The 23,391-nt window shown below is 46.2% G+C and overlaps 2 protein-coding genes across 3 annotated transcripts in view; both read left to right on the top strand.

The window, feature by feature from the left end:
- LOC135409465 (uncharacterized) overlaps positions 1-23,391 on the top strand; it is a 147,207-nt gene that overhangs the window by 107,626 nt on the left and 16,190 nt on the right. For both annotated transcript variants that reach the window (XM_064645046.1, XM_064645045.1), the window contains one exon: positions 17,080-17,162. In XM_064645046.1, the coding sequence (XP_064501116.1) occupies positions 17,080-17,162 (83 nt within the window). The remainder of the gene's footprint in view (positions 1-17,079; positions 17,163-23,391) is intronic.
- Positions 6,332-10,004, top strand: LOC135406845 (ankyrin repeat domain-containing protein 7-like). The gene is made up of 6 exons (XM_064641323.1): positions 6,332-6,441; positions 6,729-6,909; positions 7,042-7,215; positions 7,307-7,413; positions 7,879-8,016; positions 9,359-10,004. Exons 1-6 carry the CDS (start codon positions 6,332-6,334, stop codon positions 9,558-9,560), a joined length of 912 nt encoding a protein of 303 aa, XP_064497393.1. The 3' UTR covers positions 9,561-10,004.

The raw sequence follows: 23,391 nt of genomic DNA, 5'->3' as shown, positions 1-23,391 counted from the left end.
ATTCACTGTGTTTATCACATCTTATAAAATCCATAAGAAAGGACCATTTCTTCTTAAATGTCTGTAAGAGACCAAGCATATATGATCATGTGGCTGGTATCTCACCCAAATTAGTTGGCAGGGGAACACTAATAAATCGGATTAGACAGGTAAACCTACTGTTCCTGTAATTTCAAATTGTTAGCTTTCAACAATCCTATTTCTGTCTGTCAAAGATATTCCAAAGTGTTCAGTGGTGGGTCACTTCATCTCAAACAACCAACCAAGGAAGAGGGAAGACAAAATGCAGATGACAGGGAGCACAGCTCACAAAGGGCTTGTGACTATTTAGTGGGGTTCGTGTGATTATCCCTAGTGAATATAACTTTATCATAGAATTATTCTCCCAGAATCATTTAGGTTGGAAAAAAGCCATTAAGATCATCCAGACCGACCGTAAAATTGTGCTGAATTGTGACATCTATAGCTGAGCTAGTAATTCATTGCTTTCTTTATAGTTAAAGGAGAGAGAAAGGGTTGGATTTTTCAGGGTGCAGTTCATCCCATCCAACGCAGATGCTGTGGGATCTTGCAGTGCAGTCCTTGGTGTGAAAGAAAATAAACACACTTTTCAGGAAACAGGGGATTTTATTCAAGTAACAGAAACATTTCACAAAGCACAGTGTCCTAGGTCTGTTTGCCGAGGTTTCAAAACTCACAAGAAAATCACCAGGAGCAGGGGAAGAGCTTTGAGTTTTATTGCTCTTGTCACTGTAGGGATTATGTTTCACAGAAATCTGTTAGACAGCCCTGAGTCTTAATATCTATATAGCACTTCTGTTACTTGTTGGTGATGGGTCTTGCAGTGGAGCACTACAGCACTTCTTTTTTTCTTTGTCTTTGAAGGTGGGTATTTTTATGTTTTACATATTTATTATATATTTTTATTGTATATATTTATATTTGCAACCTATGAACCCTCAGCCTGCTCATCGTCAGGTAGAAGGGGTAGAAAGTCTGTCCTTTCAGCAGAATTGCACCTTCTGCTCTCCAGAGGGCATCTTGGGGTGACAGAATTATTCAAGCCCAGCTAGCCAAGTCATTATCTCCAAAGTCACAAGCTCACACCTGTTCTTTTGTCACACTGCAGTTGGATTTAAGTGAGAGAGAAGAGGCTGAAGTAAGCCAGCCTTACATGTCCTCATTTGCATCCCACCTCACACACTGAGGCTCCTGATCCATGAACATAGGCTGAGCCTTCACAGCTCATTGCGTTCAAGATGCTCCAATTTGATAAGCAAAGCATAAAGGTCCAGTAGCAAGCAAATTGTAAGGGCTGCACAAGAAGTCGGTAACAAAGGTAAGACTACAATTCAAAAGTCAACCTTATCTGACAATATCACACTTAATCCTCTGGAAAATGCTGCTGAGTTACAGCAGTATGATGGGTACCACAGTCAAAGGGATTTAATGAAGCAGTAGGAGCAAATGGTCTTTTTCTCCTAGGTTTGGTTTAATGGTTTTGGGTGAGGGAATTGCAGAGGAAAGGAGAAGAAGGACTAAGGTTTATGATGAGTTCAGATAAATCTGCGTGTAAGGGTGCAGTCTTTGGGATGAATAACCCACAGTCTGTAGGAGTTTTCGGTTGGAGTAGCTAAATGTTGAAATTCATGCTTCTGTATGTTTTCATGGACATTATTGTAGGAATTCAAACATCTTTTATGTATATACCTCTAGTTCAAGATGAAATACAGGATAGGGAAAAGCCTAGAAGTATTTCATGTTTAATAACTCAGCAGCTGTAATGCCCTGGCCCGCTTGGCAGGTTTAAGGGAAGGTAGTTTGATTTTCTCTGGGCAGTATACGGGAGAATTAACAATATTCTCAGGAGGTTCAATAACAAACAACTTTTTACCTGCAAATTTTAGGACATCCAGATAGAATATGGCACTTGGCAAAATTTCACTTAGCCAACTTTAAAACATACAGACAGAACAAGATACTCAGTAAGACATTGACTGGATTTTTTGGCCCGGCTTACAATATATTTTGAGAAGAAGAAGGTAGGAGAAGAAAGAGAAAGAAAAAGGAGGGAGAGAGATAGATAGTCACCATTGTAGGATCCAGTATGGTCTCAGCAGCTTTTAAATCCAGTGTAACAGAGTGCTCCACGCAGTACACACACGTTTCCGTCCTTTTATTGGTTCTGGTTGCCCAGGGCCCTCCCCAGGCAAGGCCATGTTAATTCCAGCACCAAAATTACACTCCTGTGCTTTACACAGAGCCAGAATGTTCCTGGAACCATTCTGGACCTTGCAGCAGCCCCAGGTGATCGACTGGCCCATCACCACGGACCTCGGCCGACTTTTTAAATGTACATGCACTACGCAGCACAGTGCAGGAAGGCTCAAGGGGTGGGGGGAACAGTGCACTGCCCCACCTACGTAGAGCTCACCCTGTTCCCCCACCACTTTCCCACCTGGTTGTTTTGAGCCAGTCAACTGTTCCTCTGGCCTCCTACAGCAGCTCAGTGCTGCCAGTTTTACCTAAATAACTTTGTATCCTAACTTTACTTGAGTGTTTTCTTTAGGGGGGTCTAGAAAAAGACAAAGGGTTGTCTATAGGCAGATAGGACCCCAATTAGAAGTGTCTTGTGGGGATGACACTTCCTCTCCAAAATGATTTTTTTCTTGTGCAAGGGAAACACTATGAGACTGTGACCTGACCCTGAGGAGGTCTGTAACCTCCCTCTCTACAAAGCTCTGCGAGCTTTTCTTCTTCGGACTGTTTGTTTCTGGCTGAAAGGCAATAGCAGTATTTATCCCACCAACAACATTAGTGATCGAAGTTCCCTTGCAGATAGAAGTTGTTGGAAGAGACAAGATGTAGCTAGCAGCTAAGGAGTTGCATGAAGGAATATGCAACAGGCAATGTCCTGAGAGCAAGCATCTCCCAATCCTTGTGCGTCCCAGGGAGGCCCAGAATGGAGCAACCCCAACCTGCACAGTTTTTATTGTCAGATAATTCAAAAGCATGGGACAGAACATGAATAAAGAAGGTAGATAAAATCACTCAAGGACTAAGACACAAGAACAGATACTCGAGTGGTATGCAAGTTATGAAAGAAACTAAGCAGTCAGCTTTTTTTTTTCTACAGTAAAGAAAAATATCAGGGCTGACTGTGCTGCCTTTACTAGCTTAGTACTCTATTGATGATCCCAGTAGAACTGTAAGGGTTTAGTGCAAATTTCAGAGGGAAACATATTTCTGGAATGAGGTGAAGAAGGATTATAAGGGATAAAAGGGCAAAAATTCATAGGATTGGTTACTTCTGATGCTCTGAGAATAATGAATAAATTCTCAGATTAAAAGTATAGAGTAATTCCAGATAATTTGTTCAACAAGCAGGATAAAATCTAACGATAATCAATAGAAGACTCAGGTGACAACTGGGAGTTCCCCTCATAGAAAATACTCCTGTTTTCTGCGAGCTACACCAGTGAACACTGGCAAACACTGGTGATGGGATGAACAGTTAGAATCAGGGAACATTCTATATAGTAGGATTGTGTGAGCAGATTTTTTTTTGCCACATGCTAAATATAAAAGCTCAGATGTTCTTACACAATAACCACTGACTATGCTGGGGTTTTGATAGCAATATCTTGTTACTTGCATATCAATGCTTTTATGTAATGGTAATGAACAGTGTGCTAACAATCAAGTGGAATGCCTTGTGCCATTTCAGGTGTCAATCTCCCTGCAACCAGCTAATTTATTGCAGTAGGGAAGCACAATATGACCCACAGAAATCATCAGGAGGCATTAAGAGTAATTGGGTTTTTCACCTGTTATTACAACTAGCATGCTTAATTCTGAATGCTGGCTGGATGACCTGCTGGGATAGCATTGAACACAGCATTTGCAGAGATGTGCTTTAGACTAGGCTGTGTGAACGAAATGCTAGATTGAATGGAATTGCCTACAATCTGGATAATTATAGTAGCACTGATTAGGGTGTTCAGTGAAACATGACTATATTTGGGTGACACCAGCTCAGGCAGGGTGTCTCTGAGGGACACAGAAGTGCAATAGGGTGTGTTTCTCCATTCTGCTTGCTGATACAATCCCTACAAGTGGTTCTTTCACATCAACTAGAACAACTTCCTTCCACTGGTATAACTGGTGAAGGATTAATCCATAGAAGGAAAAGACACTGTGGTTTTGTCTCTTTTACAAGCTTTTTGGAAGCCAGCATCCAAAGCCCATGCCTTTGAATACAAAGAATACTTCCAAAGTATTCCAAAGAATACTTCCCAGTTTTAGCAGGCTCTGACTTTTATTTAGGTAGTAAAAAATTGGCTCCCTATTATTTGTGAACGTTAATTGTTCCTTGATGGTGAGTTATCAGGGAATTATTTCATAAAAAATCTGTGGCCTGACTCATCCACCTCTCTCAGTGAGGATCCTTGCATGTGATGGACTTTTACCACATCATTTGAAAATCAAGCATGGAAAGGGTTAGCAGTGTAAATTTTTAAAAAAGCAAACTAATGGGATTTAGCACTTAGGTATTAAACTAATCAAGACACTAAATCTTTAATTTATATTATTACGGTCTACACAACAGTCTTTTATGTGAAAAAAAAAAAATCAATGCACATGTTACGTATTGGCATTTCCCTGAAGAGTTATTTTCTTTCCTTGCAGTTTTCTTCCACCTGCCTTCCACCTTTTTTCCTATATAAATAGAAGGAGGAAATGCAAAATCATTCCTTAAAAGAGGCTTTGTTTTCAGGAAATTGTTTGTTTCCTCTTTGGCTATGCATATGTGCCCTCTTGCTTGTGGTAGCTGACTCAGAATTTGCGCCTCTGAAGTAAGTGCTCAGCAGGTATTTTAGTGTCAAGAAAGGAGGCAGATTTTCAGAAAGGCTGGGAATTTGGGGTGCTGAATTCCCTTGAAAATCTGTTTAGTGTTTCTACAAAAGCATTTATAGCCTCAACTGAAGCTGAGCTTATTTTTTGAGCTGTTGCCAATTGCTTGAATGGAGCCACTGAAAACTCATTTTCTAAATTACCTCTTTTAAAGACTGCCCAAACCAATAGGAATTTTATCTCCCGTATTGATGTATTTAAAAGGAACTTAAAGACTCTAACTCTGGTGTTCAAAGGTAGTCACAAAACATAAAATAAGCAGTGGATTGAAGAGGTTAGAAATACAGTTAATTACTAATGATTGCTGGGATTAGGATATGGTAAACCATGGGAGACTTCTAGCCTGCCTCCTATTCAAAGCCTGCCCTTGCCTTAGAGGAAACAGGAACAGATTATCTCCAAAACACTGTCCATACGAGGGTAAAACACAGTCTCCTGGGAAACAGCTGTACATTAGTTATGATATTTATTTTTTTCATCTGGGCTAACATTCTTGATTATTGTAGCATGTATTTCAGACTTTCTCAAAAAGACGAAATTTCAAGATGACTCATATGTTGTGATTTTGATACTACAGGCTCTTCCCCTGCTCCAATGTGGGGTTCCTCCCACGGGAGACAGTCCTCCACGAACTCCGGTCCTCCAACCTGAGTCCCTCCCACGGGCTGCAGCTCCAGTCTGGGTCCCTACCGGGGCCACAATTCCTGCTAGCAAATCTGCTCCAGGTTCCTGCTGGGAGCCTACTGCAGCACGAGCCTCCCACGAGGTCACAGCCTCCTTTCAGGCATCCATCTGCTCCAGCGTGGGGTCCTCCATGGGCTGCAGGTGGAGCTCTCCTGCACCATGAGCTTCCCTGGGCTGCAGGGGCACAGCTGTCCCACCGTGATCTGCACCACGGGCTGCAGGGGAATCTCTGCTCCGTTGCCTGAGCACCTCCTTCCCCTCCTTCTTCACTGACCTTGGGGTCTTCAGGGCTGTTTCTGTCACATATTCTCACTTCTCTCTCCGTCTGCAGTTGCTGTTGTGCGCTGTTTCCCCCCCCCCTTCCTAAGTTATCCCAGCTACACCCTCCCCAATGGACTCGGCCCTGCTCAGCGGCGGGTCGGTCTCGGAACCGGCTGTGGTGCCGCGTCACAAGCTCCCTCTGTGATGTCTCGGCGCTCCACGGCTGCTGTCCCGGCGCCAGACCCTTGCTGGCCGTCATTGCTGACTCCGGCGCGACGGGATCAGCAGCGCTTCTCGGGCTTGGACCGTCGGGGGCTGCGAAGCACAGCTTCCACGCGGATCTCGCCTTTAGATTTGCCCATCCTCTCCCCACACCCCCACCCCCTCCCCCCCCCCGCCCGGGACTCGGCAGAGTCTGACGGGCATCTCCTGTGTCTGTTGAACCCAGGCCGAGGCCGCCGAACGCCGAGAGATGGCCTGGGTCGACCTGCACAGCGCGGCCGCCCGCGGCGACCTGGACCAGCTGCGGCGGCACTGGTGGCTGAATAAGATCCACATCAACAGCCGCAACGCAGACAAGCTGTAAGGACAAACAACAAAGCCTCCACCTTTTGCAAAATGTGGAATTTGTCAAAATTATCTAAAGTCAGGGTGGTTTTTTGATGGATGTACTTTGTGTACTTTCAAGCCTAAGCAGCAACAAAGGATACCATCAGTGGAACAGACACCATCTAGCATCCCTTAGTAATGTTTATTTTATTTCTTTTGTTTTAATTATTACTCTATTTTAATTTAATTGTTATTAAAGGTTTTACTTTTGATTCTCCTCCCTGTTTCACTGGGGTGGGGAGGGAGAAGGTGTGAGCAAGTAGCTGTGTGGGGCTTAATTGTCAGCTGGGCTTAAACCAGGACAACTGTGTATGTTTAATTTCTAGGACACCTCTGCATCTTGCTTGCATAAATGGCCATGCAGATGTTGTTCGGTTTCTAGTAGACGAGAATTGCAAGCTAAATCCTGGTGACAAATATAAGAGATCACCACTGATGCTGGTATGTGACAGGGGCATATGTTGTCTTATGATTGAAAATGCTTGAACTTTCCAGTGTTGGGAAGACGCAGGAGTTCTGACAGAGACCAATGTAGATGTTGGAAGTTATTCCTTCTTTGTGTCTTGTTTCCAGGCAGTACAGCATCAGCACAGAGATTGTGTGGCTGTTCTGCTGGAGCATGGTGCCAACCATGACCACAGAGCTGCTACTGGTAACACCGCCCTTCACTTTGCTGTCCTGGTGTCTAGCAAATCTCTAGTGGAGCTGTTACTAGAGCATGGCGCAGATATTGATGTTAAGAATGAAGTAAGCTTGGACTTTAGGTAAACCTCCTCTTCCCAAGTCAACTTGCTTGACTTTTCTCTGTTATTCTAAGAGAGATGATTTTTCCTTTCAGCTGGGATACACTCCACTTACTCTTGCCATCACCGAGCGTTGCAAAGGAATGATCGAGTTCCTTCTTCAAAAAGGAGCTGACGTGAATGCTACAGATAATCATAAAAGGTGAAGGATTTGGTAAAAGCACGTGTGGGACTCCTTAGCATTGTTTAAGTTGGATTGATGGGAGGCATAAGAATGAGCATTGAAAAAGGGCCAGGAACCACCCAGAAGGAGCTCCTTCAGTGTGACTTGTGAAAGCAGACCTGCGCTCTGCTGCTTGCTTACTTCAGGGGATGATTTCCACACTGAGGACTGCAAGAAAGCGTTGTCTGTGGTCCCACGTGCAAACGCGCGCGCGCAGGCACACACACGCAACCTGAGTCTGCTCTGGGTGGGTGGCTGGCCTGGAGCAGCCACCTGAGGTCCCACCAACCTGAATTCTCCAACACTCCCAGGTGTTTGGCTGTGCTTTCATTCTGCCAGTAGGAGAGGGAAATGAATTGTCTGAGAAGCAAAGAGGGATTAAAGTAATGATATGTAATGTCTGCAGAAGCTGACGTATTTACTCTTATCTCCTGGATGCCCTAGGACCCCTATGGAAGTTGCTGCTATTCTTCAGGATAAGGATGCAGTAGAAGTTCTTCTTCGCAATGGCGGTGTTATCAATAAAGAAGAGACTGGAGCGTTTGGAGTTCGAGCTTTTGAAAGACTATTTCGAGATGAGCTGTAAGTGTTTTACATCCTTGTTAGAGCAACTGCATTCTCAGAATGTCCGTGCTGATGTACAGCCCTTTTTGGTAACAGCAGCAGGGTTAAATGTGGTGCTGAGAGCTTTATCGAAGTGTGACACCTTCTGATGCATCTCTTTCCATGTAAAGGGTAGATTTGGAAATTGAGGAAAACATCCCTCCTCCCCACCAAACCCAGTTCTCTTTGAGAATTCACCTGTGTGCTTCCAAGTTCTATTCTACTCCCTAGCAGCAACTCCCCGCCTTTTGTTTCAGAGGGGATCTAACTGATATCCCCTAATTAAAACTCTTCAGTGCTTTTCCTCTTCCCGTGGATAGCTTTGCATCTCTGACCATTCACTGGCTAAGGTGGCTATGTGTGCTTAACTAGACTGAGGAAAAAAGCCCTCTATCGTAGTGATGGTAGCCAAGGGATGTGTGAATGAATTGCATTATGCCTATGAGCATGCCTTGCCTAGCCATAAACAACTGCCTGTGAACTCTTGTCACTGGATCTCAATTTCCTCTCCCCCTGCCCCTTCTGTTAGCCTGTCTTGATGGGAAGCAGGAGAGAAGGGAGCCTGGGTAAACTGTGGAGTAAAAACCCCTTTAGGACTGAAGCATGTTTGAGGATTGCTCTAACAAAACAAGGTATTCATTCCTCCCCTCCAGGCTTCTGTTGTGCTAATGCACCATTCTGCAGAGCAGCCTTGGTCTGGAGAATGTGTTTAATTTCTTTTGTTGTTCGATTGGGGTTTTTTGTTTTGTATTCCTGCTCATGAAACAAACCTGACCTCCAACTGACCCAAGGTTGTTAGAATGTGACACAGGTCTCAGAATGCAAGTGCAGTATTTGTTGGCCTCTTAATATCCGACTTAGGAGCCCTCTGAACTTCAGGTCTTCAGAGGAACCATGGGAATTTCTGAAGCCCTTCAAAGTGAGGACTGGGGTTGAGGAGACGTTGCTCCATTTTAGTGTTGAGACATTAGTATAACATCCAGCTGAGGAAGAGGCTTTGGAGATGTCAGCCTGCCAGGGGCCTAGTTAATCTCCCTGGTCCTTGAAATGGAGAGGGGGTCTATCAGATGAGACAGTAGCCAGCAGGGGTGAGTTACTCCACAGATAGAATAGGCACCTGTAGCATGAGCATGCCTGTAGTGAGGATTTCAGTCTCCACTACTCTAGGACTGCAGTATGTTTTGTGTGTGTGTGACCCTTTAGCAGTTGTCTAGGAATAGGGTTAGAATGGCACATGCATGGCTGTTGCTCTTCCCGTGGAGAGTGCAGGAAAGTCTGGGGGCATTTTTACCTATTGCATTTCCTCCCTTTCTATCTTTAGTGTTGCTAATGAAGGAGAGGAATATGAATGCTCTGAAAGGAAGGGACAATGTTCTGCCAGAGGCACAGAAGAAATTAACATCTCTTTCTCTGGGACAACTGCTGACACTGTCTCAAATACATCTGCATTGCTAGAATTTTGTAAGACTCTTCGCTATCATGGAGGTAAGAAGGAAAAATCAATGTGGCCTGTAGGAGAATGATAACCCATCAGTGTGATGCATGTCTTGAGGGAGGTGCCAAAGCAGAGGAAAATCAGCACTCCAAGGAGTGATGAGACTCTTCTCATATTTGTTAGGTGTCTTGCCAGGAGAGACAGAAGAGCAGAAGAAAGACAAAGACTCCTCCTGGGATTCTGAGGAGGCAGTGGGGTCCCTCTGAATCACTGGCTTCTGGGATCATTACTGTCTGCAGCTGCTTTTGCCACATGCTTGCACCTTGGACCTGGACATGCCAGTGCTGCAGACAAACTGTTCCTGTAGGACTGGGACAAAGTGAGGTTCAGCTGGTTCTCCTTGCAGCTGACCTCCAAGCTGGATTTCTAAAAAAGACAAAGCAGTAAAGTTTCTTGTCGCTGGGTATCTGTCAAAAGGCCTTGGTCCTGTGGGGGAAGAAAGACGCCACACACACACACACTAGGATGAAGAGACACACTAGGATGAAGAGCCAGAGAGATGTCTGCCTGCTCAGTGCAGCAGGCAGCCCTTTATTCAGTTCTCCCCACTTCTACTTTCCCACACACACAACACAAACATATTTCCACAAAAACACTGAGGAATGCGCACCTGCACTTCAGCTGCACAGCTCAAGGCAGTGTCCATGGGAACTATCTAGTTAGCTCCGCTGCTCCCATGGAAAACGGCCCAACACTTTGTAACATTCCAAACCCCTCAAACTTCAGTTGTGGGGCTGTGACTTTACCCCACAATTCCCCCTTATTCTGTAGTTGAGCAACAAAGACTGCCCGTATCGTATCCTGCAGGGCCCTTTGCAGGAACGACACTAGACAAGGCAGCATCAGCAATACAACTTTTTAGATGTACAAGGCGCCCCTATTGGCTGTGCAGGGATTCCTGGCTGGATTCTATCTTCACACAGAAGAAACACTCCTGTAGGGAGTCGACAAGGTGCACTCACTGCTGAAGTACTCCAAGTCAGATTCTTACCGACACCAGAAGGAACTATTTCTATAGAAAGACGATTCAGGGAACACATCCCGTACCATAGACTCACCACGTGCTCGTTCTGTGTCGTAACCTACACGATGATTAAAATACACACAGTCTTTTACAAACAGTGACTCTAAAATACCTAACTTTTGAAGTGGAGTGTTAACAGACAATACATCATCCCAGCTATCAACATGATCACGACACCTGCGCACAGTATGACAGTCCTGTTTCAATAAGTCACGCTGTCGGACAACATCCTGCACCAGGAGAGATGCTTCCATGTCACTCAGAGGAACACCAACAAGACAGGTGTGAAATGGCTGCTCTGGATATGCCAGTGATGCACAAAAGGTCGTGTGGTTTAGTTCCTTCATTAGAGTCACCCAGACGTTTCGACTATTCCATGGAGTGAACTTTGACAGGTCAGGAACTGCACCGACGACTTCCAGGACCAACAGCAGGACGTACATACCGTGCAGGTATTCAGCGAGGACTATTATCTGTAGAGACAAACATATCCCTTTCCCCAAGTTATCAAGTCATGTGGATCAGACCATTGACCAGAGACAAGTTCTGCATCTGCATGCTGTGCTCTGTCCTCAGCTCTCACAGGGATCACAAGATTATCAGTTTGGAGGAGGCTTTTTGCCAAGCACAGCATATTTTTCCTGAAACTCTAAAAGAAGGCAAATAAAGACAATTGCCAGAGAAGGTCAAAAGGTTTGAGACATACAGAGCTTTGTCTAGCCTAGAGACTGAGGGGGTTATCCCCTCATTCCCCCTTTCTATTCTTTAAGCAAGTGCTTCAGGGCACCATACACTCTCTCCACCATAACGTGTCCTGTAGAAGAATGTGAAATAGCCGTAACATGAGTGACCCTCTAAACAGCAAAGAAAATTTGGACAGATTTACAGACATAAGACAACTTAATGTCCGTCCACACTTGAGCAGGTGCTCCAGATGTAGCAAAAGCACAACAGAAGTGTTTAATGACATCACGGCTTTTTTGTCTAGTATATGCATTGGCAACCACTACATGGGAAAACATGTCAGTGGACACATGGACATGCTTTAAATTACCAAATTCATTGACATGAGTGTTATCCGCTTGCCACATCTGTAAGGCCTTAAGGCCTCGAGGGTTAGTACCAAAATAGACAAGAGTATAGGCATCATGACAGTCTGGACAGGAGGCAACAATTAAGCGAGCAATAGAATGAGTCAAGCCAAATCGACGTCTGAAAGCTTCTGTACCTTGATAATAAAAAAACCTAATGAGACAAGACAGCTTGCTGGTGAATGTTAGGAACAAGTCTCAAAGCAACAGCAAAAACAAAAGCATCTGCCGGGGCATTACCCTCTGTGAAGAAACCTCGCAAAGAGGTATGACTACAAACATGTAGCACAAAATAAGGAACAGGCCTCTGCAAAAGAGTTCTCTAGAGCTCGAACAAAACTTGAAAAATAAGACCTGGAGATGGACAATACGACACCGCCTGATCGAGTTGCTGTAATAAATTAACAACATATGCAGAATCAGTAATAACATTTAAAGACCAATTAGGAAATAACTGAAAAGCAAGAGTTACAGCTCGATGTTCTACAATTTGAGGAGAACCCTCTCGATGAACAATTTGATGTTGCCATCCACATTCTGCTTTCCATGCTATCGCAGCTTCACCTGTCTTCCTCGAGCTGTCCGCAAAGACTGTAAGGCCATCGAGGGGCTCTGCGCTGCGTAGTGTTTTTGTCCAGTTGGAATTTCCCTAAGAAAAAGTCTTAAGAAGGGAATGTGAAGGTAAACGATAAGAAATTTGGCTATGGAACCCAGCCAAAGCAGCTTGCAATTCACATTTGTTTTCAAGGCACCACTCAAAGTAACGAGATTGTACAGGTACAACAATGCGTGCTGGATTTCTGCCAGAACACTCGACACACCTTTTTCTAACCTCAATGATGATTTGAGCTATGAGCTCAAACAATCCAGGAGCAGTTTTTTGAGCCTGATAAGGCAAAAAATAGCCACTCTATGATGTGCAGTAGATCAGACCAATGGTCAAACCACTGTACCAATGCCCCAAAAAGAACACTGTGATCTGCAAAAATGAAAAATTAGACAATTTAGCAATGATCAATTTGTGAAACAGATTTAGAAGGTAAAACCTGCTCTACTTGCTGGATGGTTTGAACTGTTCTTTTAGTCAGTTCCCTTGGTTCCCGAGGATTGTCAGAATGTTTGAGTAGGTCAAACAGAGGTGCCAGCTGGGCATTTGCCAATTCCAAATAGGAGCTAATCCAATTGAAAGACCCTAATAGCTTTTGTACGTCAGTGAGAGTTTTGACATCAATATCCAGTTGAACTGGCTGAGAAATAACTGCTTTCCGTGTAATTTTGAACCCTAAATACTTCCAGGGTTCCTCTCGCTGCACCTTCTCAGGAGCAACTACTAGGCCAAAGGATTGTAGACTCTTTCTGGTTTTAGCTTCCAGCACACCAAACTGATCCTCAGTGGCCACAGCCAGCAAAAACATTACCTATATAATGACAACAAAAGACAGTCAGAAAATTACAGGAGATAATGTTGGAATCATAAACCACTGACAAATTATAGGAATATTTTCATTTCCTGGGAGAGTGTTTTCTATGTATAACACTTGTAAGGTTCTGCACGATCAATAGATGGAACTGAAAATGCGATTTTTTTCTCTATAACTGGGGTCTAACTGGATTGTTAAAAAACAACCCGTCAAATTAATAATAACAATGGGTTATTCAGCAGGAAGCATAGAAGGGGTCAATAAACCAATGCTGACATGGTAACCATGACCGCACCACCCGTCTGAGACCATGCAACAGTCTTCATTTCACAGAGCTTTTCTTTATCACAAAGACAGGGGTGATTAAAGGATTCTGAGATGGTTCAATGTGATCAACATCAAGCTGGTCTTTAAGAAGCTGTGCAGAGCCAACAGCTTTTCTGTGGGTATGAACCACTGTTGAAGTCACACAGGATCTATATGTTTTAAAAGAAAATTCTGAGCAGTACCTCCTAGTCTCACAACCCAAACCCCTGGCGTGACCGCAGGCCAGGAGGCCGGCCAGGATGTCCGTGCAATGATAGTTACGTCAGGTCCCGAATGCGGAAGTCCGTCTGCCTGGACAACGGACAGTAAGCTTCAAGTATCGTAGAGAGTGCAGGTCAGCTGTGGACGTTGTGCAGAGATCGGCACTGACCAAAAGACTTGTGGTGCATCAGTAGAACCAAATCCTCCATCCCGATGCTCACGAGGCTCTGCTTGGGGAACACAACTCAGAAAAGATACAAGTTGAGCCATTCGTGTCCCTTTAGGAATTGTCACTGAAGGATAAGGTGTGGAGACCATAGCACAAATCTGCCTCGTATAGTTAGCATCAATGACTGTCAACATGAACAAAAAAATCCCCAAATCCCGCAATCGCGCTACTAGAATGGCTGATTAACAAGACACTTAACCCACGCTGCCTTTGTACAATGCTAAACATCCACCAGTCAGATTATGTGATCAATACGTCCGGTACAGAACAAGCAGCAGTTACAAGCATTGAGGACTTTTTCTGAAAACGCAGCTGCCATAGGCAGGGCACGTCCCAAGGATGAAGGACTAGCTGTTTGATGATGAATATTGCCACTGGCTGCCGCATGAAAGGAGCCCCGAAAAGAAGGCACAAGGACTCCCTGAAACGACATCGCAGCCCTGGCCACACTGATCAACATAACTAGTGTACTCTGGTCTCCAGTCAGGAGGCCTAGAGACACACTATCCATAACGCTGTTGATGCTTCTGAGAAAGGACGCAGGATGGCCCTGACAGTCTGCAGGGCCCCCTCGCAACAAGCTGATCAAGCAGGGCAGCAACATCGACAACCCTTGATTCAAACCCCGGAAAACACAGAAAAGCTCAAACGACTCTGCCTCCTGCACAGCCCACACAGCTACAGCCCATGGGCAGCATGACACATGAAAAAAGAACAGCACCAGAGGAAAGGCTCCACGTGAGATTTAACCACTCTAAACCTCTGAAACAAGGCTGAAATAGAACACCAAATTTGTGTAAGAACCTCTTATTTAACTTCAGTCCTGATCATTTGGCTAGCCGGACAGGGCTCCTGTTTTTCTTGAGCACTCGGCCCCCCTGGAAGCAAGTATTGCTTCGTTATGAGAGCTTTCACTAGCACTTGTCGCAGGACGGGGGAGAGGGAGGGAGGGAGGGGGAGGAGGGGGAATAGAGGTTGGGAGAAAAATCAGGAAGAGAAGTCAAACTGCCTTTGCTCTCCTTATGTCGCAAGCTAGCTACATGGTCCGCTGAGAAAGAACGATACATAGGAGGAAAGGAACAGCTGCAGATGGACACGTTCCGGGGGGGAAGGGGGAGCGTTTGGCGGGGGGTATAAAAGAGGGGAGAACACGGACAGCCCCCCCCCAGCACCGCCTGACACCACGGCCGCAACTGCCAGCCCGCTACCCCTCCGCAACACCGCTCGGGACCATGGCTGTCGGCAGCGCGGGGGAAAACAGACCCCCCCCGCCGTCCACTGCGCCGAGGCCCGCGGCCGCCGTTACCGGGGCCGCCGCCGGCACATGCGTGGGCGTACCGCTCCGAGCCGGGGCCGGGGCCGGGGCCGGGGCCGCTCCGCCCGGAGCCGGCGCCTGGGACCGCCCGCAGCTGCTACCAGTCTGCTGGCACCCAGGACCGCGGCCGCTGCCGCCGGGGCTGCAGCACGGCTGCCGCTGCCCGCGCGGGCACAGATGGACTCGGCGGCGCCGAAGCCGGACCCGGCGCCGCTCCGCAGGCACCCACAGCGGGCGGACCAGACACGGCTGCGCAGGCACCCGGTGCCAGGTACACAGGCACGGCACCGTCCGGAGGAGACGTAAAAAGCTCCCCCTGGGATTCTGAGGTACCTGCTCTGGAGGAGGCAGTGAGGTCCCGCTGGATCAATGTCTTCTGGGCTCCTTTCCCTTTGCTGCTGCCTTTGCCACACGCTTGCACCTTGGACCTGGACATGCCAGTGCTGCAGACAAAGTGTTCAGTTAGTGCTGAGACAAAGTGAGGTCAAGCTAATGTCCTGGGTCTCCTTGCAGCTGACCTCCCAGCTGGATTTGTAGAACAAAGCAGTAAAGCTTCTTGCTGCTTGCAGTCCTCTGAAATCCTACAAGACTGGCATTGTGAGGATTGTGTTTTCCACCTCCTAGCCTGCTTCCCTGGATCCATTAATGTCAAATAACCTACTGTCTAGAGATGTATTTCTCCTGCCTAGGTTCTCTCTGCATTGGGCAGGAGTACTTCATCCCCTTTGGAAAGCCCTGCTCAAGAGAGATGCCGAACGTGCTGGCTGTGTTTGCCCGTTTTGTTGCTTCTGCCACCTGATCCCGCTCGTTAGGCCTGTTGGCTGAAGCTGAAGTGCTGTGTGTGGAAGTGGGTTGAGAAGGAGCCTTTGCCAGTTCTCAGACGTGTCTTTTCAATTCCACAGACTGATTCTGAAGGTCCAGCAGAAAGTGTGCTGCTTCCTGCTGCAGTGGGCAAGAGTTTGGATGCTTGCTCTGTTGCAGTGGAACACAGCAAAGGTAATTTCAGAGGGACTAAATGGTTACCTTTGTAAAGTTCTCTCTTTGTAAAGTGGGGTGACATGGCTGGGGAGAAAGCAGAGTGAAATAAGCCCTCAGAGTAATGACATGCCTCTTACCTTTTTTGTTAGGGGTCTTGCCAGCAGCAGCAGAAGAGCAGAAGGATAACAAAGACTTTCCTGGGGAGATGATGACATTTCCTGGCTTTTGGAGGTAGCTGTTCTGGAGGGGGCAATGAGTTTCTTCTGGATCCATGGCGTCTGGGCTCCTTTCCCTTTGCTGCTGCTTTTGCCACATGCTTGCACCTTGGGCCTGGACATGCCAGTACTGCAGACAAACTGTTCAGTTAGTGGGGGAAAAAGTGAGGTCAGCTAATGTCCTTGCAGCTGACCTCCCAGCTGGATTGGTAAAAGAAAGCAGTAAAGCTTCCCGCTGCTTGCAGTCCTCTGAAATCCTACAAGACTGGCATTGTGAGGATTGTGTTTTCCACCTCCTAGCCTGCTTCCCTGGATCCATTAATGTCAAATGGTTCCCTTACGACCTACAGTCTGGAGATGTATTTCCCCTGCCTCGGTTCTCTCTGCATTGGGCAGGGGTACTTCATCCCCTTTGGAAAGCTCTGCTCAAGAGAGATGCTGAACGTGCTGGCTGTGTTTGCCTCTTTTGTTCCTTCTGTCACCTGATCGTGCTCATTAGGGCTTTTGACTAAAGCAGAAGTGCTGTGCGTGGAAGTGGGTTGAGAAGGAGCCTTTGCCAGTTCTCAGACATGTCTTTTAAATTACACAGACTGATTCCAAAGGTCTGTTGCAGAGGAGCACGGCAAAGGTAATTTCAGAGGGACTAAATGGTTACCTTTGTAAAGTCCTCTGGGATGACATGGCTGGGAAGAAAGCAGAGTGAAATAAGCCCTCAGAGAAATGACAAACCTGTTATCTTTTGTTAGGGGTCTTGCCAGCAGCAGGAGAAGACCAGAAGGAAGACAATGACTTTTCCTGGGGAGATGATGACATTTCCTGGCTTTTGGAGGTAGCTGTTGTGGAGGGGGCAATGAATTTCTTCTGGATCAATGGCGTCTGGGCTCCTTTCCCTTTGCTGCTGCTCGTGCCACATGCTTGCACCTTGGGCCTGGACATGTCAGTGCTGCAGACAAACTGTTCAGTTAGTGCTGCGACAAAGTGAGGTCAAGCTAATGTCCTTGCAGCTGACCTCCCAGCTGGATTTGTAGAACAAAGCAGTAAAGCTTCTTGCTGCTTGCAGTCCTCTGAAATCCTACAAGACTGGCATTGTGAGGATTGTGTTTTCCACCTCCTAGCCTTCTCCCCTGGATCCATTAATGTCAAATGATTCCCTTATGACCTACAGTCTGGAGATGGATTTCTCCTGCCTAGGTTCTCTCTGCATTGGGCAGGAGTACTTCATCCCCCTTGGAAAGCCCTGCTCAAGAGAGATGCCGAACATGCTGGCTGTGTTTGCCTGTTTTGTTCCTTCCGTCACCTGATCCCGCTCGTTAGGCCTGTTGGCTCAAGCTGAAGTGCTGTGCGTGGAAGTGGGTTGAGAAGGAGCCTTTGCCAGTTCTCAGACGTGTCTTTTCAATTACACAGACTGATTCCAAAGGTCAAGGGAAAGTGTCCGCTGACCCGACGCTTCGTGCTGCAGTGGGCAAGACTTTGGATGCGCGCTCTGTTGCAGTGGAACACGGCAAAGGTAATTTCAGAGGGACTAAATGGTTAGCTTTGTGAATTTTTCTGGGTTGACATGCTTGAGGAGAAGCAGAGTGAAATAAGTACTCAGAGTAACAACACTGTTTACTTTTTTTCTAGGTATCCTGCCAGCAGCAGGAGCAGAGCAGAAGGAATATTTTGACCCTTCTTCTAAGAATAAGGTACTTCGCTCTGTTCCAGATGAATTGCATTGCCTTTGGCTGAAGTCAGATGTAGTGTGATGCTGCAGTCTTGATGAGCATTCGTTTCTCCACTGTGTCTGTGTTTTCTTGCTCATTTAGGTTCCTGCACTGGAGGCAGAAGATCTTCAGCTAAGATCTGATTCTTCAAGTCAAACAGATTCTCAACTGGACAGACAGGTGACTCTAATAGAGGCAGAAGCAGATATCCCTAAATAGAGCCTGTCAGTGTAAGCAGAGATGTTCTGACTGCCGAATTCATTTTGAAAAACTGCTGAGAGGAGGTGATTGAGTCTGGACCTGTGCTATACTTCGGACCTCATTTTGTTTGCATTCTGAAGCGGAAGGGCTGGAATAAACCTTGCTCCAAGTCCCATCCAGCTTCACTTTGAACACTTCCACAACCGGGTCCAGTGTCCCACCACAGTCCTTGCAAACAATTTATCCCTTATGTCCCATCTAAATCTACCCTCTTTTCATTTTAAATGATTGCCTCTTCTTCTGTCGCTACAGACCTTGGTAAAAATATCTCTCCCTCTATTTACACTGAAAGACAGCAGTAAGTTCTGCCCAGAGCCTGCTTTTCTGAGGCTGAAAAATCCCAAGTCTCTCAGCCTTTTTCATGGGAGAGCTGTTCCAGCCCTCCACACATCTTTGTGACATTCCTCCGTCCATGTCTTGCTTGTGCTGGGGGCCCCAGAGCTGGACGCAGGACTCCAAGTGGAGTCTCATGAGATCAGAGTAGAAAGGGAGAATTGCCTCTCTCGACCTGCTGGCCAACCTGATGACCAATCTAGTTATATAATCCCATCAGTGAAAGCATCTCTTGTGTTGTCATGTTCTTACCGATTTCTCCATGCTCATGGAACACTATTTCTTTAGCCATTGGTCAGGCAGCTGCTGGAGAAGCCTGATGAAGTTCTCAAAAAGAACTCCCTGGCAGAACCTTCTCTTGGAGCTATGAAGACCCACAGCAAGGACCCGAAGGAAGAGAAACCACTGATGCAGGAGAAACTGGAGAGGTCTGAAGCTAAGGTATGGGAAAGCCTGTCTCTTGGCAGGGCTCAAGGCCTTCTTTGTAGCGCACTAGAGCAGGGAAGTGATTCTTCCTTGAGAAGAACACAGGGTGGTTCAGTGTGCAGCTAGCTGTGATGGGAAGGAACAGCACTGCTGCCTTTGGTGTCTGCCTGTTGGCACGACTTGAAGTGACAGTGGAGGGCTGCACTAAGGTGGCGCAGGGACCGAAAAATTATATGCGGAAGATTTACTCGAGGAGGATAAAAGAATCTTTGCTCAGAGAAGTTTTGGCTGCTAGGAAAGGCCCAGCATGGGGGGAGATTATTTCCCATGAAAAGCACTGTCTGTATTTCTCTGCCTGTCTGTTTAAGAAGCTAACTCCACTGTTGCAAGAAGAGGTAACCCATTCTCACAGACATGCTGTGGGGCCCCTGCCAGGGGAGAGAAGTCCATAGAAGGACAGGGAGAGAACACAACCTTGAAGTTGTTGTCGTGGGGTAAAAAAGTGTTTTGCCCTGGAGTTAGAAAAGTGGTAACCCCCGAGGGGGTGATGTTCTTGGTGTAGGGCCCAATCAGAAGCTACATTTTGCTCCTCTGAAATCAACATATTATAACAGACCGGAAAAGAAGGGAGATGATGTAGCTGGAAAAGAAGTAGCCATAATCTTTCCTTTTTGTGGCTCCGGTTCTCCATCCTGCCGCAGGTGGGAGGGAGAGTGGTGAGCCAGTGAGCAGCACTGTGGCTTGGAGAGTCTCAATGGGAGCACTAAACTGGGGAGTACCATTCCTAAACCACGACACCACCAACGCACTACAACTTGTGTTTGGAGTCCTTGAGAAAGGAGAGAAATGTTGTGGCAGCCAATAGGAAATGCTCTAAGAAATCAGTGTAGACATAGGAGAGGGCCCAGTATAAAAGAGGAAGAAGTAACACAGGTTTTGAGAGTTTTCATCAGTGTCAAAGCAGCCCACTTGTTTTGAACAAACGTAAGCCGTCTACTGAGGATTCTTTTTGGGGTTTGGCATCTGCAGGAACCGAAGGAGCATCATATGCAGAAGGAATGTTTTGCTGCGTCATTGAAGAGTGCCCCAAAGGAGAAGGAAATAACAACTTCCAGGAACCTGCAAGGCCTTCCTCCTTCATGCAACGTGTCTTTACCTGCAGCTATCGGCCAGCTGCGAGAACGCATTCACTGGTAAGACAGTGGAGCAAAGCTTCACTTTTTGTGATTGTGTAAAAACAACGGGACTTGCTTGTATCCCAGCGAGATACTACTACATGATTTTCAAAGATGCTTTTATTTTAGATGAGGTTCTTTCACACTGTTCCTTTGGGATTTGTGCTCTTGTGGACTTCTGTCATAAGGCCTGTACTTCTTTTTCAGTCTCGAAGTTGAGTACGCCAGGCTGGAAGCCACAGTCCAGCAACAAGCCCAAACCATTGAAATAATTGAGAAGCTCAGGCAAGCCCAAAAGGTACTCGGGGCCTTCCCTTTCATGACCCACGGAGCCTAGTTCCATATTCAGGCGGGGAAATTTTACGATGAGCTTTCCCTAGAGAGAGTCTAGGAGAGATCAGTTCCTCTGTTCTACTGACTGTAGACTGCCCTGAAAGTCCTGTCCCAGCTTCCTGGCATTTTGAGTTGTGCCGTGAGACTAAACCAAATCCTACTTATTGCTGTCTGTGTTAGGGGTTGACAGTAATGCACTTAAGTATTAGTGCATTACCAGGTTTCGGTGTTTTCTGCTTTAGACCAGTCGGGAGGTTGAGGCCTCAGACAGCACTTCAGACAGTCCTACAGTAGAGGCATTTGGTACCTTTGCTTGTGGGCTTTCCATGGGCTCTGGTGATGCTGAGCACTTCTTCCTGGAGGAATGGCATGAAGCTGTGTCAGGGGAGGTTTACTTCAGATGTTAGGAAAAGGTTCTTCAGCCAGAGGGCAGTTGGACCTTTTCTCCATGCAGGAGACTTTCTTGGCACATAACTGCTCCAGCCACCCTCCACGTTTTACAGAGCACAGGGGGCAGTTGCAAGGGAATATTTTCTATTCTTGCTGTCCTGTCCACCCTCACAGCTGCTGCCAACTCTTTCTCTCCCACAGACATGCAAGTGTTCCATCATTGACAGAGGAGCGAGGCCCAAGCTGCCATAAGAAAGACAGCCATCTCTCTGTGGCAGTAACTGTGGTTTAAACATGCTTCAAAATGGCTTTTTGTAGTCTCTTTGCTGGTTCATGCTTTCTTCTTCCCAAGACCCCCCAGGACAAGTGTTATCCCATGCAGGAATGTCCTGAGAAGATATCCTGAGGTGTTCTCATTGGCCCCTTTTAACCCCTTCCTATTGGTTGTTAACCCCTTCCTGTGACCTGTAATTGGTTACCCTGTGAATCTTCCTAACCCTATAAATGTAACCCCCCCAACAATAACTCTCTCTTGCCTCCTCTCCACGCCGGTGTGCTGTCTCTGTGCCTGCCATGGGACCACTTGAGTGGGGGGAGGGGAGAGCACCTCTCCTCTCCAGGCTCAGGACCTGAAGAAACCCCTGGCGCTGGAGTCGTCCCGCCCCCCCATCCACATTAAACCGTCGGAAATGGTTCCTCAGATGGAAATGGAACTAGAACTAGTGTGCCCCTCCCCATAGGGGGAAAGGGATCCAGATCTCTCCAGTATAATTAACCCAGCAGTGCTTGGGCCATTTCAGCGAAGGCTCCGAGGCAAACTACACGGAGAGGGGTGCTCTGGAGCTGAGAATCATGCCAAGGGAGCAAGACAAGCACTCCTACCCATTAAGACCTCGATCCTAGGGCAGAGAGAGTCCCTTACTCTCAAGTGGGAAGCAGTGGAGCTGTGGCTCAGGGACAGCTCTAACTCAGCATGGATTGCACCAGCAGGGACTGAGTCCACCCTCACCCCTAGAACATTCCCACCCCTAGAACACCCCTACTCCTAGAACAGACTAATTTGTCTATAATGTGAGGAAATGAAGTACCAAGTCGCCACATTCCATATTGCCTAAATAGCAGCAAGAGGCAGTAAGAAATGCAAAAGAACTGCACATTTTGTGTAAAGCTTTGGAAGGCTGTAGAGACCTTTCACGCTCAGACAGTTCAAAGCAGAGCACAAAGCATCTGGCAGCAATCATTCTGGATGCACCACAGCTAAATGATAGGTCTGGCCTTGGCTGCTGCTGGTATAAGAGTGATGCGCCGAACTGAAGGGTGATGCTGCTTGCATGCCTCTCATCTTTCATGGGCTAGCCCAGAAGGACCCACAACATGTATTATTGAGCAGTGATGATTCAGCATCATCCTGTTGATGGCAGGTTTTTGAGATGGAGTATTGATGCCAGGTCGTGACGAAACACTGGGAATTGCCAAGAGACTTCCATGGATGGCCCAGAAAAGACAATTGTCTTAAATCATATGAGGCTAAACCTTTACAGCAGAACTTAGATAAATAAACATTTAAAAAATATATGGCCAAATAGAAGTATTTCAATTATGTTTTTTACACATAATGTTTTAGCAACGTTTAAGCAGTTCCTGCAGAGTCTTACAAAAATTCACAACTCTGATTTCTCTTAAATCCCCCAAAACAAAATGGATTTCATGATCCATATCTCCATAAGTATTTTGCAAGCATCAGTTTCAATACTGCACAACAAATGATATAAATATTGGGTGGTTTAATGACTTTTTTAATCCTTGTTTAGGCTGAAGTAGAGCTATTATGAATAACAGGAGCTATGCAGAATTCTGCATGCTTCTTTAGGTATAATTGTCTGTGGACTTCCTTCTTTCTCATTAAATTTAGCTTACATGCAGATAGTAATCTACAGCAGATGTGCACAAAGTCCCAAAGTACCTGTTCCAAGTATTATTAAGTGGTGAGGCGGCACAAATTTATAGCAACACATAGTTAACTTTAGGATTTAATTTTAAATATGTAACCCCTATAAGGCATACGTCATGGTCTGTTTGGATCTCTCAAACTTACAGGACAATATATTCTGTAAACTAAATTTTGTTTTATGAGCTCATTTGGAAATAAAATAAATACATCTAACAAAGGCTCAGTTCCCTTTGTACAGCCCAGTCTAATGTGAATTCACTAATTCATCACTTAATTTGTGAGGTTTCTAACTCACAAGATCTCTAATTCATATTCAATGCAAACCTTAGCTCATATGCCGTGAGACACTGGATTATTATATTAGTTATTGGCTCAGACCAACTCAAATGTGTGTGTGTGTGGGAGGACAGGTCAAATGTCATGAAGGTGAAATAGAGCCCTGCTCCGTACCCCAGCCCCTTGGAGCCTCCTTGGGCAGCCCTGGAG

This window comes from Pseudopipra pipra, chromosome 2 (genome assembly GCF_036250125.1).
Source record: "Pseudopipra pipra isolate bDixPip1 chromosome 2, bDixPip1.hap1, whole genome shotgun sequence".
In the NCBI taxonomy this organism is placed as follows: Eukaryota; Metazoa; Chordata; class Aves; order Passeriformes; family Pipridae; genus Pseudopipra; species Pseudopipra pipra.
Note: the sequence above shows the minus strand (reverse complement) of the source record. Positions and strands in the feature narration are given on the sequence as shown.

Bases quoted from the DNA above. Each gene is read 5' to 3' on its own strand.
- LOC135406845 (XM_064641323.1), top strand. From the start codon at position 6,332: ATGGCCTGGGTCGACCTGCACAGCGCGGCCGCCCGCGGCGACCTGGAC. The intron at 6,442-6,728 runs GTAAGGACAAAC...GGTGTGAGCAAG, and splicing joins AGCCGCAACGCAGACAAGCT to TAGCTGTGTGGGGCTTAATT. The intron at 7,414-7,878 runs GTGAAGGATTTG...TGGATGCCCTAG, and splicing joins GCTACAGATAATCATAAAAG to GACCCCTATGGAAGTTGCTG.